Genomic DNA, 19,360 nt, shown 5'->3' on the forward strand with positions numbered 1-19,360 from the left:
ACGCAGCATCACCTGATCCCCTATATGCTGTGCTGCCTGAATGAAAGGGGGATATATATATATATATATATATATATATATATATATATATATATATATATATATATATAAAAAACGTCTCTGCTGGTTTTCAGGTATGGAGAGCTGCAATACCGGTTGGTCAGTTTAATTTTATACCTCCGAGTTTATTTTTAATTAATGAGTCATAAGATACATTAGTTAAAACAGTATTCACTACTAATGACATCTGAAAAACAATCTGGGCAAGAGGAGTAAAACACAGTATTAAACAGCCAGAGACAATGTATTTTGCTTTATTTCAGCAGCTTAGATTCACTCGTGTACCATTTCTCCCTGAATGGAAACCACATTTTCACAAAAGTTCATTAGTAATCTACAAAAATAGCACGAGTACTTTACGCATAGCTCATTTACATATCAACCCCCACCTTTCCCATTCATTTGCATGATGTCGGAAGCCTGGTTTACTTGAGTAAAACAGATTAATTATTGATCAATCCCGTGTAAAACGTGCTTCCTCTAAACTTCAGCTGCTTTTTCAAACAATATCATTCTGTAATATATGTGGGAAGATAAATTTATACTAGAAAAGACCATTTTTAGTCTATAAAGACCCAGCAGAAGTGAATTTGAGGCTTCAGGCAGCAGAGCTGTCAGCAAGAGTTCAGAGTTCCGCCTCCTCTGGCTTTTCCCCAGACCCAGCTGGTATGTTGAATGTCGAAATTTCAAGTTTTAAAGGCGAAATTTCATTCTCGCATGGCCCTAGGGCTCTTACGTAATTATTCTATTACACGTAATAAAACAATTTCACAAACCATAAACCGTTGGCTTTCTCTGTCTTTAACTATGTAACTGTACTTTGTACAGTTGTACAAAGTCTTTCCTTCTGATCAATTGTTCAGTGACACATTCACCGTGAGTCAATTTTTCCATTCGACCTACGGATCAGGGATAAGCAATGCAAGCAGGAAGAGTGATGCCACTCCCCTCTGAGACCAATTTAAAAAAGAAAAAGTACAAGTTTTTAAATAAGCCAAACCTATTTAATACGGTAACATAATTGATATTTTGTTACCCCAATTAATTAATTTAATGACGTAAACAACATGGTGCTTGCATAAAGTGGCAGAGGAGGTTATTGATCAAACTGACTTCCTCTGTAAAACATGTTATTGCATGTAAGGATGGGTCGCTATACCAGCTTTCCGGTTTACCGTGGTATTGATAGCATTCCTTCATTCTACACCGCAATTATCGTAATTCCTTTATACAACGGTTAACGCATTTTTTTCAACTGCAAACACGCTTCTTCTAAATTAAGCCATGGTACTTGCAGCCTTAGCAAAGTGTCTGAGGAAGATCTTTTTGTGAACTGATACTGTATTTTGATAATGGTTGAAGGATAGTGTCATTGACACAGAATACACAGAATATCGGTTTAATGTAATTGACTAACATTAACTTGATTGTAAAATTATACATCACTTATCACAGATTTCATACATTACGTTTATTTAAATAATTGATTTATTTACTATAGCTTTGACAAGGCTGTTCAGGAATTCATTGTATAATGATAAAATGTTGTTCGCCTCCGCTGACAAGGTGGCAGCAGTAGTTTTAGTGGTTATTTTCATTACAATTATCAGGTCACTCGTGATCTTTGCATCGTCCCTTTGGTTCACAGCCGCAGCCAGCCTACCGCAGTAACATTTCAAAGCTGCGCTGGGCTGTGCAGAATCTGCACAGATTTCTGTGGGTGCTGAGTGACATCTACAGCGCACCTCCAAGATTCTGTGCAGCACTGCGGAAATCTGCGCTATAAAAACATGACCGATGTCTCAAACAAAACTAGCACAGACCCACAACTGCAGCAGGATAGCCTACTTATTATCAACGTAGTTTTGTTTAAACAAGTTATAACAGTATTCCAATTTTTCATAGGTAAGTGAAGAAATCTTAAAAAATAAACAACTCATCTCGCTCTTAAATAATAACCTGTAGGGGTACATGTTTGTGTTTTAAGCAATAAGACCGATCATTTCCCAATTCTATTTACCATCAGCTAAACAATTATTTATTTAACTTTATACATTAAAATGTTTTTCTAACAAACTACAACACCACGTCATTTTGAGCAAATAGCTCTTAATACTGTTGTAGTATAACATTGAGAGTATACAACTTTAGTTATTTTTTTTTTTTTTTTAATTGATTGTCTTTATATAAAAAAAAAACATACCAAGTTATTTGGCATAGTAAAATACTAAATACCAAATGTTTAAATCATTTCATGAAAGGAAGTATGGGATTTGTTGGTTTAAATTTTGTGAATTACAGTAATTTAAGTGATTTACATTAGTCTTTCTTCATTTAAGCCTTTATTTTATAACTTGCATGATGTACTGTATACCGTGATATTAAGGTTACCACAGTATTTTTTTTTAATGGTTATCATACCGTGCAAATGTTATACTGTCCCACCGCTAGCAGCGTGTATCTCGGGGAATGGCAATTACATTAAACAATATCAGAGACTCAGAACAATTGTTTGTGGGTAACAAATGATAGTTATTGTTAATTAGAATTAGAGAAACTAGAGTAGCAAATGTCCTCTTATGACCAAACAATTAAAATGCTAACAAAAACTACAAGTTTGGAATTTCAAATCCAATAATCTTAAAGGCTGCTTAGCATCTCCTGGAGGCAAGAATCTTCTAGAAACCATCGTCAAGGCTACAGTACATGTGTTAATGCGCTCTCCTTCCAAGGCAGCTTAATCTCAAGTGAATTGTTATTTTTAAAAAAAGCCAAGAGTAAAGAACAGGCAGAGCTGCAGAGTTACACCAGAGAAGTGCTTAAACACTGGTAGCTGGTAAATGTACAGCTATGGCCAAAGGTTTTGCACCACCCTATAGAATTAACACATTTTGCTTCATAAAATCGAATGATACCTGCAGAATAATGTTACGTTAAAATAAAGAATTACATACTGCTTTGTAGTTTTCCATATACTTAAAAATGTGACATTCTGAAATTTAACTTAAAATACTGTATTGCTATAATGGCTTTCGGTAGACTTTTGCGATACCATTTTGTATTACCAGTGTCTTTGATTACATGATATTAAATAAAAGATCTAAATCATATATAGTTATTTTATTTTTTAATTATGTCTCAATCCTAAAATTCTAGGTGATGCAAAACTTTTGGTCATTGCTGTAGTTTGGTGAACATATAGCAGAACGTGCTGAGACCATTCTTCTGATATTTAAAAACTAACATTCCCAGTAAGTACGACTAAGTATGTATGTAAGTAAGAAGGTGCATTATTTGAAGCATTCGACAAAAACTAGAATTAGTTTAGGGGGTTTTAAATATCAGCAACGTATACGGAAGGTGTGTGTCGGTACAGAAGGTTCCTGCAGTGAAACCTCGCTTCTAGTGGGGGCAGCGAATTGACCGGTTGTTTGGCAACTTATTTTGTTTTGTATTTATTTTTATTTACACCGTTGTTTGTGAATTCAAGCTTGTACACTATACCACTGTTGATACAGTCACATGGTTCCATGTGTTTGACCCCGTCCTAGGAGTTATCTGCAATAAAACCCAGGTGCCTGTGCGGTGCTGCAACGTCAATAACTGTGGGCCTCTCCATTTGTCCACGAATAACATTACCCCCTTTCACATAGGCTAGTTATATTTGAGCCATTGGTCAAGTCTACAGTTTTACGTTGATGCACTGCCATCCTTTTTGCTGTGTCAAACCAGAAGTCAAACCCTGCAGTTGGAAAAAGTTGCTGCAGGATTTTACTGTTTTACCAATCGTCTCTCAGATGAGAGTTAGTGTTTGTGAGAAGCTGGTAAACTATTGAAAGACAGTGGTGTCATGGTTGATTGAGTAGCATGAGTCAGAATCATATTTATTTATGCGGATCTGTACAGAGAAATACAAGATGACTGACAGCTGGACAATTTGGGGGAAAAAAAAAGGCATTGTACAGATTTCCATGTGTGTACTTTTACATACTAACTGCAGCATGACAATTTCAAATTAATAAACAAGGTGCCAAAGAATTTCTCTAGCTTGCTGAACTAACTCCAAATTACAAATCGCGATGTGATAGGCGACTCTCCTCTTATTGTATAATCAGCTGGACAAAATCACACGCATGATAGTAAACTAATAAAAATGTAGAACACATAATAGCTTTTCAGAATACTTATTTTAGTAAAAGGTAAACAAATCATACACATGCAGTTCCCTAGAAATGGACTACAAGATATTCTCCCTCATTGCTGTGTCTATCATTTTTGTGTCATTTATTGTACAGCTCTGGGCAATCTGATACTGTAAGAATTATCTTTTCTACCGCCATTGTTTACTGAAGGCCACAAGTGAAGCTGTTCCTCATTGGTCAGTTCCCCAGCTGCCATGTAACATAATCTCAAAAAAAGACACCAATCCTATTTTTTTCACATCGCTTCAGTATCGCCCCTCACATTGCAGGCAGTGTGAATGGCTAATATCAAAAGAACATGTTTTATTTTTTTTGTCGGATTATGTCCGGTAGTGTTCCATGGTATATTGATAACTACGGTATATCATGATACCAAAATCCTACGATACCTAATAATCTGGGTAAAATTAAAATATCAAAGTATAGCGGTTTTTCAATATCTTTTTGTGTGTGTGTGTGTGCTTTAAAAACTATATGAACTAAGCTTACTCATTTCCGCTTAGCAGAAGTGACCAGTTACCCTGTGCATTCTGGGAAATTTTAATTACTGCAGCAGTCATGGTGAATGCCAGAGAGAGAAGCTTGGTGGAACTCTTTTGGATTTCAGCCAGATGGCAACAGCAATATGGTTGAAGACGGACAGTCAAAATGTCAAAAGTGTTTGAAAAGTAGTGAAAAACAAAAAGGAGGAAATGCCACCAATTTACTGAAACATCTTTCAGATCGCCACCCCGATCTCTTTGCTAAAGTTCACTTTTACTGTAGTCTCTTCAGTCTTTTAGTTTAGGTGAGTGAAGTAACTTACAAAAAATGATGGTGATTAAGTAGATTCAAGAAAATGCACAGAGTCCTTTTCTTCAGTCAGTTGCCAGGTTTATTGAAATATGCGGGGAGTCTGGTCCCAGGTACAGGACAAACAGAATACTCATCATTACAATGTTTGCATGACATTAAATACCCTTCTGTATAGATGGTCCACCTCCTCTTTCTCTGACACTTAACCAATAGCAAAGGTACTTTAATGTATTGTGTGTGTGTGTGTGTGTGTGTGTGTGTGTGTGTGTGTGTGTGTGTGTGTAGTCTAGTGTGACAACCTCTGAACTCAGTGCATTCTTCACACTCCTGGAGACAAAAGGTCAATAAATCTACCTTTTGTTATCTTCTTGAGACCTCTTTGATCCCAGTGGCATTATCTCTTTTGATCTCTCTGAAGTCTTTAGAGCCTGTGCTAATTGTAGTCCACAGCATTGTTATCTTGTTGTTAATGCTGGGCAAGAAACTTGCAGACACAAGATCTCTATCAACTGTTAGCAGTACATGCAATTTGAACCAAACAGTCTGCTATCTGCAATATTAGTCTCTTTTCAGAAAAGAACACCAGTATAGCTCTGCCAGTCCACATGCGTAGCAAACTGCTAATCAATTCATGATCCATGTTTTCCAACAGTAAGTGAATCTCAGTACATATTACTAAAAACGTCACAGCAAAGATAACAAATGAAACAGGAATGCGATACAAGCTCATCAAAAGGGAGTTCATTGATGCTTGTTTATTCCATTATTACAGTGCATTTGGTAGAAGCTACAAAAATATAATTTGCTGACGTGTCATTTAAACTGTACCGCATGTCAAAAATGTTAGCAATGTTTTTATATTCTTTGGATTTTGTGTTAATCCGTATTTTATGTGCATGTAATGTGATAGTTGTGAAAATCCTGTATTTTGAATTGATGAGCATGAGCGGTGGAAAGACCAGAATGAATACAGACTTCATTGCCAGCATATCAGTTTCCTAACAGGATCAATGTGATGCTTCACCTGCAGAGGAAAGCACAGGACCTATAAAGCTTACGAGTTATACTGCAAAAGTCGGCCAATGCAAATGGCTACAGGTTCAGAATGAAAGCAATACAAAGTACTTACAGTTGTCTTTTGTCGAATTTACTTTCTTTGCAAGATTTTGAACAGCCAAAACAGCATGATGGACCAATGGCCTCCTCTCGCTAGTAAAATGTCTTCTGTTCTTATTTAATGTGCACTGGGGCGTTGTTTTGACTGAGACATTTGGCTTGAATACGATCAAACAGAATTTTGGCACGTAAGAGGAAGGCATCTACATTAGTGGCCTGTTTGTATTAGAAATGCAGTATTAAATATAATGCTTAACTTTGAATTTTTCGCTACTGAATTGCATATGTTAGCAGTGTTTTTAATAAAACAGTTCACCAGAAATACGTTGTTTTTTGGGGTTTTTTTATTATGTTTTGTTTTGAATCCGCTGAACACATTTTATTAAGTTATTTGGAAGTGCTAATTTTCAAAATGTCTAACACTATAAAACTGTAAAATGAACTCACATTTGTGTATATCCCCTAATGTAACACATTACTGTGTTCATTTCAAAAAAATATTTTTCAGGCTAGTCTAGTTTAGCATTATACTCCTGTGTTTACTTCTGTTACTTTCTAAAAGATTTGAACAGTATAGATTCATGGTGGTGTTATGTTGTATGTGACTTTAAGAATATAAGAAATGTTACAAACAAGGAGGTCCATTTGGCCCATCTTTCTCATTTGGTTGTTTATTGATCCAAGCAAGAACCTAATCAAGCCATTTCTTGAAGTAACTGTGTGAATCGGCTTCCACAACAGTGCTTCATGTTTTCATTCCTTGCGCACATTTTTATCCCTGTATGTAAAACATCTGGCCTAGTTATAAAAAAAAAGTTATTTTGTTATATATAAGAATTAAGAGATTCCTTGTAACTGGAGTATTTGAAGCTGGTTGAAATACCAGAGTTCTCTTTTTATATGTTAGAAATAAAGAAAATGGAACACTTGCGTCCGGTGTGTAGAGGCCTTAAGTCTGCTCACGGGCCAAACATTAAGAGGACCTTTAGTTATTACCACATGTCAACTGACTAGTGGTATTTAACAGAAATGCATCACACAACCACTATGAATCTGATAAGCAGGTCCTACAAAAGGTTCAGACCGGTTAAAAACGGAAGCCACCAAGTTTAAATCTTATTGCAGAAGTGTTACACAACTCAGCCCTTCCTGCTAAAATGGGACTCTGTTCAAAAGAGTATCTTCTTTGAACTGTAGCATAGAATGAAGTGCATGGACAAAGCACTGTGGCCAAATTTACATAAAGTCTACTCTTGTTGTACCCAAGTAGCCAGTGCGATTTGACCATCAACTTCCACAAGAATTACTATATATATATATATATATATATATATATATATATATATATATATATATATATATATATATATATATATATATATATATATATATTCTTCCCATATAGTATGCCACGGTAGGACTTACAAAGCACCATACAAGGTCTGTTATTCCACTCAAATATAAACCACTGTATGACTCTGTATATTTTATTCTCTATAACAAATGTAGTAAATTTGCAGAGCTCAATCATTTCCGACTAGTAAGCTACGACAACTGGTTGTAGACCAGTGGCCTTCACACATTCTAAATTATTACAACTAAAGGGGTAGCACACCCGCCTTTAAAAATATATTATTAAAGGGGTAGCACACCCCGCCTTTTAAAAAATATATATTATATATGTATATATATATGTAGATATATATATATATATATATATATATATATATATATATATATATATATATATATACTCTATATGTGAACGTAACTTAATACAAAAATATATATATATAATATTATATATCTATCTATATAGATGATATATGATAGAATATATTTCGTGCACCGATATCCGAGCCACCAAGCCTATATATATATATAGCTAGAATAGTTTCGTGATTCAATGCATGTTCTATAGATTAGCGAGGTCAGAGCAAAACCATGACATTACTGCTTCCCTGTAATATGTCTGTGTCGAGAAAGAGATGTTTGTGGCTCGGAGGAGCAGTCTGGTTATACAGTTGTAGTTAAAAGTTTACATACCGTAATGGAAATTTATCATTTCTCCAACTTTCTCGAAAACAAAGAATTTGAGGAAAAATATTTTGTAGCAAAAGTTTTGCTTTTGTGGATGAGGAAAAAAAAAAGTTACAAGAAATTAAGATTTATTTAGATCAAAATCGACTTCAGAGAATGGTTAAAGGAGAATAAAATCAAGGTTCTGGAATGGCCTAGTCAAAGTTCTGGTCTAAATCCGATTGAGAATCTTTGGTATGAGGCTGCGCACAAGAGAAGTCCTCAGAATCTGAATGAACTGGAACAATTTTGCGTTGAAGAATGGTTAAGAAAAAAAAAAAAATCACTCAAGAATCATGCCAAAAGCTCACTGATAATCATTTAAAAAGAGGTTACTGTTGCAGTTGTGTCTGTAAAAAGATAATAAAATAAATCTCCCTTGTTTAGCTCAAAGTTCTGCCTTTTGCTAATGAAAACCAATGTTAAAAGCAAGGTTGCTTTGTCAAGTTTCATGTACATTGCAATAGAAAATATCTGCAGAAAAGAAACAGTCATTTCTGTGAAAGGCATATTCAATTAGGAATCAGGAAATGCTTTCTAACAGTAGCAACAACAGTTAGCCCAATAACAGCCAAATGAATTGAGTTGATAATATCAGTATGCAAGTTCGGTCATCTTGCTGGATTCAAAGACACTATCATGGTGTAAATGTGTAGATTTGTCACCTAAATCCCACAGGAAAGAAGATGGTAAAATAATTAACATAGACATTTCTCAAAACTATTTACACCAAATCGTACTTAAAATTCTAAAATAAATAAGAACTGTGCAGATGGAATAAAAATAATAGCGAAACACAAAACAAAGCATTCCCTCATTTGCACTTGTCTCCTATCTATTTTTTGGTCAGACACAGCTCTGCTTTAATGCTGCAGTTATCAGTCAAACAAAGAATCTGTTTCCCAGGGGAGAGGACGACTGCACAGCAGAAAACTAATCTAAGGGTAGAGAACCACCACTTGCAAATGCCTTGAAAAACATTAAACCTTTTTAAATCATGTCAACACTTATTTTAGCAACTCCATGGCGATTCTAAACAATTACACCATTAGCAATGCTTTTACGGACAAAAAGGTTAAGAAAACAATGACGTCAGCCGTTTAGCTAACAAGGCATCGTAACTGATGATCATGTGTTAAAAAGGCAGGTCACTTAAAGGGCATCTTTACACTCATGTAACAAATGTAGCAATACCAAGTGTTAGTGCTAAATGGAATTAATAATGTTCTATTAAAATTATTAGATTAAAAAGAATTAGTGAGAAAGTGAACCCCACGTGTCAAGTACCTGATCTTGTAGCGTCTCCTGCCCCCAGGCTCCCATTCTCTTGCTGGGGGCCGAGCGATTTCAGGATGACCTTCGTGGCACCCATCCTGGGCAGGGTGACGTGTTTCAGAAATGGCAGGTTGTACTTCTTTGAGAAAGCCTGGCTGGTTTCTCTCCGTTTCCTCAGAAAGCCCCCTTCGGGGAACAGAACTATCCACTTTCGGTCCCGGCTGTGGTAGTACTTGTCTAAATGATCTTTTAACAAGAACAGCTGTTTGTCACGATGTGCTTTTCCCTGCAAAGACAATTTAACAAAAGCAGAGAGCTTGAAAAATGATTTTGTATTTTTTTACATATTTGATGGAGATTAGTTTAAAGGAAAATTGGCAAGGATTGTTTTTCACCATAAATAAGGGGTTCCAATAGAATGAAATGCTTAGTATAGAGCAGGGCTGTCAAATTTTTATCAAGGGCCATATCTTAATTTAACGTTTGATTCGCAGCCCACAAAATGCATACCTTTTACATATACAAAAGCATTTTAATAAGTGATACAGAAAAGGCATGTTTATATTCACAGTTTTTAACACAAACACATGTATATTATATATGACTTATTAATTTAAAGCACATGTTACCTTACCTATTTGCTACCCTGCGCGTTCTCATTTACTAAAGAAACCTGTCACCTTTTTTGTGAGACAAGAAAACTGCTCAGCCGAACTGAATCAAACTTAGCCTTTAGTGCGCTATTGCACTGCAATTCAATTATTTCCCAACGGAATGTCTTCTGGTGCAGTTTCCACATCTACGCCAAATGGACTTCTGAAATCTGAAAAACGGCGCTCAAATTCCACACACAATGCAAATGCACTACCTGGAAAAGTAAAATTTGCCATCGAATCAGGTACAGCTTGGCATGTTGGGAACTGGGAAAGGTTTCCTTGCTGCATGTGCTTTTCCCACAAACGTAACTTTAGCTGAAATGCCTCTACACCATCATACACCTCTGTTATATCTTGTTTACAGCTTTGCAGTTTCACGTTTAAATTGTTGTGCTGTTTGGTTATAATCGCAGAGAAATCCCAAATCACCCAACCACTTCTGAAAGTTCTCCAATTTCTTTCGCTTTATTGTGCATCAAAAGTTTTTTTTTCTCGATGCAATTCAATGAAACTTTGAAGTACTGCACAGCGGTTAAGCCAGCGAGCTTCTGTGTGGTACAGCAAATCCCCATATTAAGCACTGAGCTCGTCAAGCAACTTTTAGAATTGCTGGTGATTCAAACCTTTACAATTCACCTCCTGTAGTTTTTTGTGCACCAAAGCAACAAGCCCATTTTTTTCACCACACATGGCATGCACACCATCTGTTGTCAATCCAACTCATTTCTCCCACTGTAATTTCATGTTGTGCACACACTTCAAGTTGCTGGAAGATATAATTTGCTGTGGTAGTGCATAGCTTCAACATCCAAAAGCCCTTTGATAGTGAAGTCTCAATCAACACTCCGGATAAAAACAGATTTTCAAAAGTGAGCGGTATCAGTAGTATCTGTGCTCTCGTCAACAGCAGAGAAAATGCCACAAAAACGCTTGCTTTTTCAGTGAGCTGATCTTGAAGATCGGCAGCCAGGTCATTGAAAGACTGACATTGGAAAGCACGCTTTTTCTCAGGACAGACTATTTCTGTGACTTTAAGCATGTAACATTTTACAAAAGCACCCTCAGAAAAAGGTTTTGACAACTTTGCGATTAGCTCCAATACAAGGTAACTTGCCTTTACTGCCACATCAAATTTTTGTAGTATGTTTGTGGGGATAAGGTACCTCCGCAGGCCATAAATCCAAACCCTGGTGGTCTGAACTGAGTTTTAATCTGCACCGTGAAATGCTATCTGATTTTATTGGTGAAATATTACTAAATCAGAAATAAAACTAGACAAACCAAGCCATTTTTAGTGCAGATTACAATCGTTCTCTGAACAAATTAATAGTCTGAACAATCCCAACTGGTTCAAATTAGTGCCTACTGTAAATGAATAAATTAATGAATTAATTCATTGATAAAAGTGGGGCACGAGCAGTAAAAATACTCACAGATTGAAATCTTTACCTTGAAAAAAATAATAAAGTGATAAAATAAGTCTACTCAATCTGTTGTGGCTGTAATGGAAGGAAAGAGCTCTGATAGATAACAGAATTCAGCTCTTTGAACATGAACAGAGGTCATGTAGGAGAGCAGGAGAGGAATGCAGTGTATCCAAAGACAGCAAGTCAGGAATGCATGTGTGTGAAGTGCAGAACAGATACACATCAGCAGTCCTTGTTCTGCTGCTCATTTTAACCAGAAACTACCCCTTCATCCTTAGCCCGCTTTTCTATTGTCTCCATGCCACGGATTCTGTAAAGTAGAAAGCGTCTAGCTGGTGTTTTTAACCAGCCTCCTACACAGAGTTATCTCTACTTTCCAGGGCAAACAGCCCTCTAAACTAAGATGATTAAAGAAGCCTTACCTGTCTGATAAAGAAATCCCCATGGATTAACGATACAAGGCCAAAATTTGTGTATTTGAATACGTGATCCATTAGCCACATCATCTTACGGACCACCTAAGAGAAAAAGAAAGAAATTATTCAGGACATAGAAGTTTCATAAAATCCAAAACTCTTTGGCTGGTTCATTGCCTTCCCTCTACAATTATGTAACAAAAACAAGTGCTGCATGAGAGTTTAGGCAAAATCCACAACAAGTTAAGCAATTAAAAGTGCCACTGCAAGATACAGTTACAGGATTATTTGAGATTGGGTGGGAGGGGTTTAGCTGGATAAAAAATAAAATATCCGAAAACCTGTAGAGACAATATCACACCAACAATTACTGCATTTAACAAATAATACATTAACATTAAATGAGAAATGTTAAAACCCACAACAAACATATTTGATTGCTAGTCTAAAGACCGGCAAAACACGAGAGTCTGAACTATTAGATTCATGTAGAACCAATTCCCCTGCAAGGAAACAGACACACCCTTATGAGCTTCCTTTTTGTAGCCAGCACATTCTGCCAGGTAATTTACAAATTATTTGAATCAAGTGTGTTTTTTTTTTTTTTAATTATTATTTTACTTTTTTAAATAAATAACTAAAGGACATTATTTATCTGTAAATAGTTCTCCTTTAGGATGGACACAACATACTTATTTCTGTGTGGAGTTCTTTCAAGATAGAGAATACATTATTATAGTTCTGTAGCTAAATGAATACAGTCCTATGAGCTATATTGATCAAGAAAAAGCAAGGGGATTGTCAGATGGTTATTAGTACAAGTTTTACCCATCCAGTTCATTCTCAGAGTAAAACAAATGCAATCGTCTCAGACTGTACAGTAATTACCCAATTCTAATGATTCTGGTAATAGGCATGAAACAGAACTGAACACACGATCAACAATGAGGGCTCACCAGTATAATACAGAGACCGTGGTTGGCAATATTTATAATTACACTGTGCAAACAGTGCAATATTCCCTTGACATCACAGGCTTTACGAGATAATTCATATAATGATGAGGTATCCACCCCCACATTGTGGCATGTTGTGGGTTTATGGTACTAAGTAACTCAATCAAAACCTCCTCCTTTTTGAACCAATCCCCACTATCAGCAACAAAGAATGTATAGTGTCCCAAATTTAGTTTTTTTTTTTTCTTTTTTCTTCTATATAATTGTTAACAGTGCAAACAAAAAAGTAGACATTAAATACCATCAACTAATTAATATATATTCAGTAGTGGCAAGATGTATGAATGTAGGTTACCAATCTGACAAGCCAGCCACTTTACGTATTTTAAAATGGTTCTCAATGCTAAAAGTACTGGCTGGAGAGTACAAAAAGTGTGGCAGATTTATTTATTGCAAATTATATACATGGAATTTGAATTAGCAAAATAGTAGTAACCATACATGATGTTAAAAATGGGTTACACCCTACAACATACTGCCATTGCCAATTTTACCTTTGACTTCACTTGTGTAATTTAAATTTAAAACTGAAATAAAAACTACCATATTGCCACAACGTCAAACTTCAGGCAGTACTGTTGGGGGGGAAAGAAAAAAATAGTGTCTTGCTATAGGTCAAATTTATTAAAATATACAAACATAGGCTGAAGTGTATTCATTAGCAAAAATGAGTACATAAAATCCTTAGTATATCAATAATATATCTTCATTTAATTATTTATATATATATATATATATATATATATATATATATATATATATATATATATATATATATATATATATATATATATATATATATATATATATACACACACACACACACACACACACACTGATGGCTAGATACAGTGGCTTGAGAAAGTATTAACCCCCCTTGGCATTTTTCCTATTTTGTTGCCTTACAACCTGGAATTAAAATGGATTTTTTGGGGGTTTGTATCATTTGATTTACACAACATGCCTACCACTTTGAAGATGCAAAATATTTTATTGTGAAACAAACAAGAAATAAGACAAAAAAAACAGAAAACTTGAGCGTGCATAAGTATTCACCCCCCCAAAGTCAATACTTTGTAGAGCCACCTTTTGCAGCAATTACAGCTGCAAGTCTCTTGGGGTATGTATCTATAAGCTTGGCACATCTAGCCACTGGGATTTTTGCCCATTCTTCAAGGCAAAACTGCTCCAGCTCCTTCAAGTTGGATGGGTTCCGCTGGTGTAAAGCAATCTTTAAGTCATACCACAGATTCTCAATTGGATTGAGGTCTGGGCTTTGACTAGGCCATTCCAAGACATTTAAATGTTTCCCCTTAAACCACTCGAGTGTTGCTTTAGCAGTATGCTTAGGGTCATTGTCCTGCTGGAAGGTGAACCTCCGTCCCAGTCTCAAATCTCTGGAAGACTGAAACAGGTTTCCCTCAAGAATTTCCCTGTATTTAGCGCCATCCATCATTCCTTCAATTCTGACCAGTTTCCCAGTCCCTGCCGATGAAAAACATCCCCACAGCATGATGCTTCCACCACCATGCTTCACTGTGGGGATGGTGTTCTCGGGGTGATGAGAGGTGTTGGGTTTGCGCCAGACATAGCGTTTTCCTTGATGGCCAAAAAGCTCAATTTTAGTCTCATCTGACCAGAGTACCTTCTTCCATATGTTTGGGGAGTCTCCCACATGCCTTTTGGCAAACACCAAACATGTTTGCTTATTTTTTTCTTTAAGCAATGGCTTTTTTCTGGCCACTCTTCTGTAAAGCCCAGCTCTGTGGAGTGTATGGCTTAAAGTGGTCCTATGGACAGATACTCCAATCTCCGCTGTGGAGCTTTGCAGCTCCTTCAGGGTTATCTTTGGTCTCTTTGTTGCCTCTCTGATTAATGCCCTCCTTGCCTGGTCCGTGAGTTTTGGTGGGCGGCCCTCTCTTGCCAGGTTTGTTGTGGTGCCATATTCTTTCCATTTTTTAATAATGGCTTTAATGGTGCTTCGTGGGATGTTCAAAGTTTCTGATATTTTTTTATAACCCAACCCTGATCTGTACTTCTCCACAACTTTGTCCCTGACCTGTTTGGAGAGCTCCTTGGTCTTCATGGTGCCGCTTGCTTGGCGGTGCCCCTTGCTTAGTGGTGTTGCAGACTCTGGGGCCTTTCAGAACAGGTGTATATATACTGAGATCATGTGACAGATCATGTGACTCTTAGATTGCACATAGGTGGACTTTATTTAACTAATTATGTGACTTCTGAAGGTAATTGGTTGCACCAGATCTTATTTAGAGGCTTAATAGCAAAGGGGGTGAACACATATGCACACACCACTTTTCCGTTATTTATTTTTTAGAATTTTTTTAAACAAGTTATTTTTTTCATTTCACTTCACCAATTTGGACTATTTTGTGTATGTCCATTACATGAAATCCAAATAAAAATCAATTTTAATTCCAGGTTGTAAGGCAACAAAATAGGAAAAATGCCAAGGGGGGTCAATACTTTCGCAAGCCACTGTAGATAGATAGATACATAGATAGATAGATAGATAGATAGATAGAGACAGACAGAACAGTGCTACCCTATTATAATGTGACCTGTTATAGTGCGGAATCTGTTATAACACAGTGAGGTCTGGCTCCCATTTCCCCCATAATGCAATTTGACTTGCAAACATTGGGTGAACATTCCAGATACTTTGAGTCAGGGCTTTCAAACCCTGTCCTGGCTAACCCCTGTGTCTGCTGGTTTTCATTCAAACTGAGCTCTCAGTTACTTAACTAGACCTTTAACTGAACTGATAAATGAACTTAATTTGACCTTTTTACTTGTTTTCAGCTCTAAACAGTTGCAGATTTCAAGTTAGCTATAACATGTTATTCGTAACTTGGACTCTGCAACCGTTTCAAAACAAGTAAAAAGGTCTAATTAAGCAAATTATCACTTCAATTTAGGGTATAGTTAAGTAATTGAGAGCTCAGTTGGAATGAAAACCAGCAGACACAGGGGTCCCAAGGACAGGGTTTGAGAACCCCTGCTTTAAGTGAACCTGGTGATGTTATCGTGTATTATGCTAGGATAAACTGTAATAAAAAACAACAAAAAAAAAACACATGTTGTAGGTTTATTGTTGTTTTTACATTACCGTATTTAAAATGCATTTAAGTTGAAGTTGGGACATATAGTACTTGCACTGTATTTTTTTTTTCTAAAAGTAAAAACAAAAAATGTATGTTAATGTTACATAACAAGTACAAAACAATACAAAATAAGAGTGTAAAAACATCCTTGGAATCTGTGTTATTTATTTACAGTTAACTGGTGGAATAGCAGTTTCTATTATACTACATAAATTGTAACAACCCGAGATTTATATTGTTGCAGGACTGGTCTGCTGGTACTACTATCAATCAATCTGGGGGCAAAATTTAAGATAGTAACTCCTGAAAAAATGACGTGGGGACATCCTCACTTTGTAAATCGTTTTTAAGAACTAACTATGGCTTTAAAAAATACAATAAAAGTGCCAAACTATTTAGTTTGTTGTCGACTTTCACTCTGTGTTGAGTTTTGTCTGCCTGGAGTTAGAACTAGTAAATAAAAATATAGTGAGTCAATGAGAAGTCCCCACAAATATAGGAATGCAAACATGTGTCTACGGACCCTGTTGTTTGTGTGTCTGTGTGTGTGTGTGTTAGCAGGGAAGCGGTAAGCTTGCCTCAGCCGGGATTGGTGGGTGACGTCCGGGGAGGTGGGAGCATAAAAACATATAGGGGGTGCCCACATAAGCATGGCCAGAGACGAGTAAGACAAGCTGCTGTGTGAATGTGCTGCAGCGACAGAGCAAGACTGTTTGTTGTTTTTGGTTTGACCTAAGCTAACTGGGGCAGGGAATAATCGTCCCAATAAACCGTGGATTTGAGTACCTGCAAACTGTGTGCATCTCCTTCCATATGTTCCACTACAATATTAATTTGGCTGTGGGCATTGTAAATCATTTCAGGAACAAAAATGCCAATAATCGTTATATGGTGAAACACAAACAATGCAGTCACCTAATTATGCCTGAAAATCACATTATAGCAGGGTAGCATTGTGTGTATACACACATATATATAATGTGTGTATACACACATTCTACTATCCGCATTAAATATATATAGATTTGTTTCTATACATACTGTAAGCAAGTAGTGGCAGCAATGTCATTGTAGCCCTTGCAAAGTCATTCCACAAAAATGTTTCTTCTTGAGTAAAGCTTAATAAATGAAGGGAAGCGTGGCTGGTCACAGTAGATAACATACCGTCCCCTTGTCTTGTAGGCACATCATTAGTGTGCAGACGTCTCCCGTCGCCTGATGGTTCGCAATTACCACAGCTGCTTCTTCTGAAATAGGCCGGACGTCGTCTCCCCATTCCATTACTGAAAAACAAAAAACAATACTGCAAAGGTGAGCAACTTGTCTGGCTACTTGTCAAAAGTTCTGCTAGAAACTCCTCAGATCCAGCATTTAGAGCACAGGTGTCAAACCGGGAACCCTAGTAGGTCACTTCAGTTAATGTTTATGTTCCTACAAGCACCTACATTTTTTGTCTTTGCAAATGTAGCATGGTGTGCACAGAATAGTAACTACAGACATTCAGAAGCTGCAGGCCTTTGTGTGTAATTAAAAGTAATGCAAGACTGCACTACAGAATAGTGCACTATATATTTGAGCTTGACATCACTGACCTACAGAAGTTTATATTAAATTTATATTAAAAATTTAAAAAGTGGATTTTCTTAATTCTCTACGTTGCATTGATTCAGTAAAAGTGGTTCTTAACTACGGTCTTCACTGGCTGTTAGCAAAGCAATATTTTGCATTCAGTAGTAATGTTAAACAAGTCAGGTATAGGTAAACACAAGTTACATGTTTACATTCACAAAAAGTACAGCAACACACTTCAAACCAGCTTGCTACGATAGTATGTATGCCTGTGAAACAGGAAATGTCTATTAATTTTCAACATGGACCTACGGGATTACTACCTAAAATACAGTGCTTATGAAAACTATGCTTTAAACTGTACAAGACTCCGCACTTTATACACAATTTGTAATCTGTTTTATCTTATCCATAAGACAGTACTTACACCAATTTATTAAATTTATTATAAACAGCCTTCAAGCTTTTGTGAGCAATTAAAAGTCCTATTCAGTCCTTTATGATACTATTTATTGGCAGCATGTACATTTTCTATAAGAAAGGGCATATTTTCGAAGGAGTTTATATATATATATATTTGGCATGTCTTATACATGAGTACTACCAAGGATGTAATTGAGTTCACAAATGCTAGTCCAATTACAGGCACTCTAAAACTCAGTGCGATTGATTTTCCTTTTGTAAATACGCTTGCAAATGTAACAGGCTGTAATACATTTAAATACTCAAAACACATTCTAAAGGTCAATAAACTAAGTAAGGCAAAGGTTGAAATGTAGTGTGGGGGAACGATTGACATGCTGAACTCTCATCTCAATACTGCTGCTTCTTCTGAAAGCATACAGTACCCACCCTTTCTTGCAGTAGCACGTGCATTCCATGTATGTGATTTCAATTCCCCCTACAATATACTTGTAATGTAATTGCACTCTGTACAGTTTATTGATTAAGCACGGTCATTATTCAGAATACCTACTGTAACCATTTTAAGCAAATATGTTCTGTTTTAAATTATACTGGAGTGACATTAGCCAGCTGGGTTTACAACAGTCTCCGTTTGGTTCATAAAAGCGCAAGGAATAAGCCATCTAAGTCAACTTGCTGGTACTTGATTTTAAGTAAGCAATGCTTTATACTAGCAAATCTGTGTCTGGTAACTGAAAGATCAGCTGCTACTTGGTTAAGGACCATTAGAAGTGCCTCCAGTAATACAGTACTGAATTTACTGGATCATCTGGCTAGGAGTGCATCTCTGCACAATCACTGCAAATGACAACATGTTTGTTAAATGCTCCTTGTTGTTTGCGTACTTATGCTCTATTGTTCCATCCCAGGAGCTTGACCTGCCACAAGAACCATCATGCAAACAACACTAATTAGCAATGGTACAGTACAGTAACTTCAAATGTGTGATCCCTGGACAGAGTTATCACTGTCTGAAGCACATCATACAAAACTGTACCTAACAAGCAAAACACATGAAAATATCAGTTTCAAAAGGGGTTTCTTATACAATGTTGTCACCAGCATTTCAGAAAAAGGTTTTGGTCATTGTGTAATTCACTCTCCAGTTTAGACACTGTGTGAGTAAAATGTATTTTGGGTGAGTAAAATGCAACATTACCTT

General features: G+C 36.4%; 1 protein-coding gene across 3 annotated transcripts in view; it reads right to left on the reverse strand.

Moving 5' to 3' along the window:
* Positions 1 to 19,360, reverse strand: part of LOC121315955 (acyl-CoA:lysophosphatidylglycerol acyltransferase 1-like) — a 67,997-nt gene that overhangs the window by 33,397 nt on the left and 15,240 nt on the right. For all 3 annotated transcript variants that reach the window (XM_041250590.1, XM_041250589.1, XM_041250591.1), the window contains 3 exons: positions 17,329 to 17,447; positions 12,033 to 12,128; positions 9,540 to 9,813 (listed from right to left, as the gene is read on the reverse strand). In XM_041250590.1, coding sequence (XP_041106524.1) covers positions 9,540 to 9,813; positions 12,033 to 12,128; positions 17,329 to 17,447 — 489 coding nt within the window. The remainder of the gene's footprint in view (positions 1 to 9,539; positions 9,814 to 12,032; positions 12,129 to 17,328; positions 17,448 to 19,360) is intronic.

This window comes from Polyodon spathula, chromosome 5 (assembly GCF_017654505.1).
Source record: "Polyodon spathula isolate WHYD16114869_AA chromosome 5, ASM1765450v1, whole genome shotgun sequence".
Lineage (NCBI taxonomy): Eukaryota > Metazoa > Chordata > Actinopteri > Acipenseriformes > Polyodontidae > Polyodon > Polyodon spathula.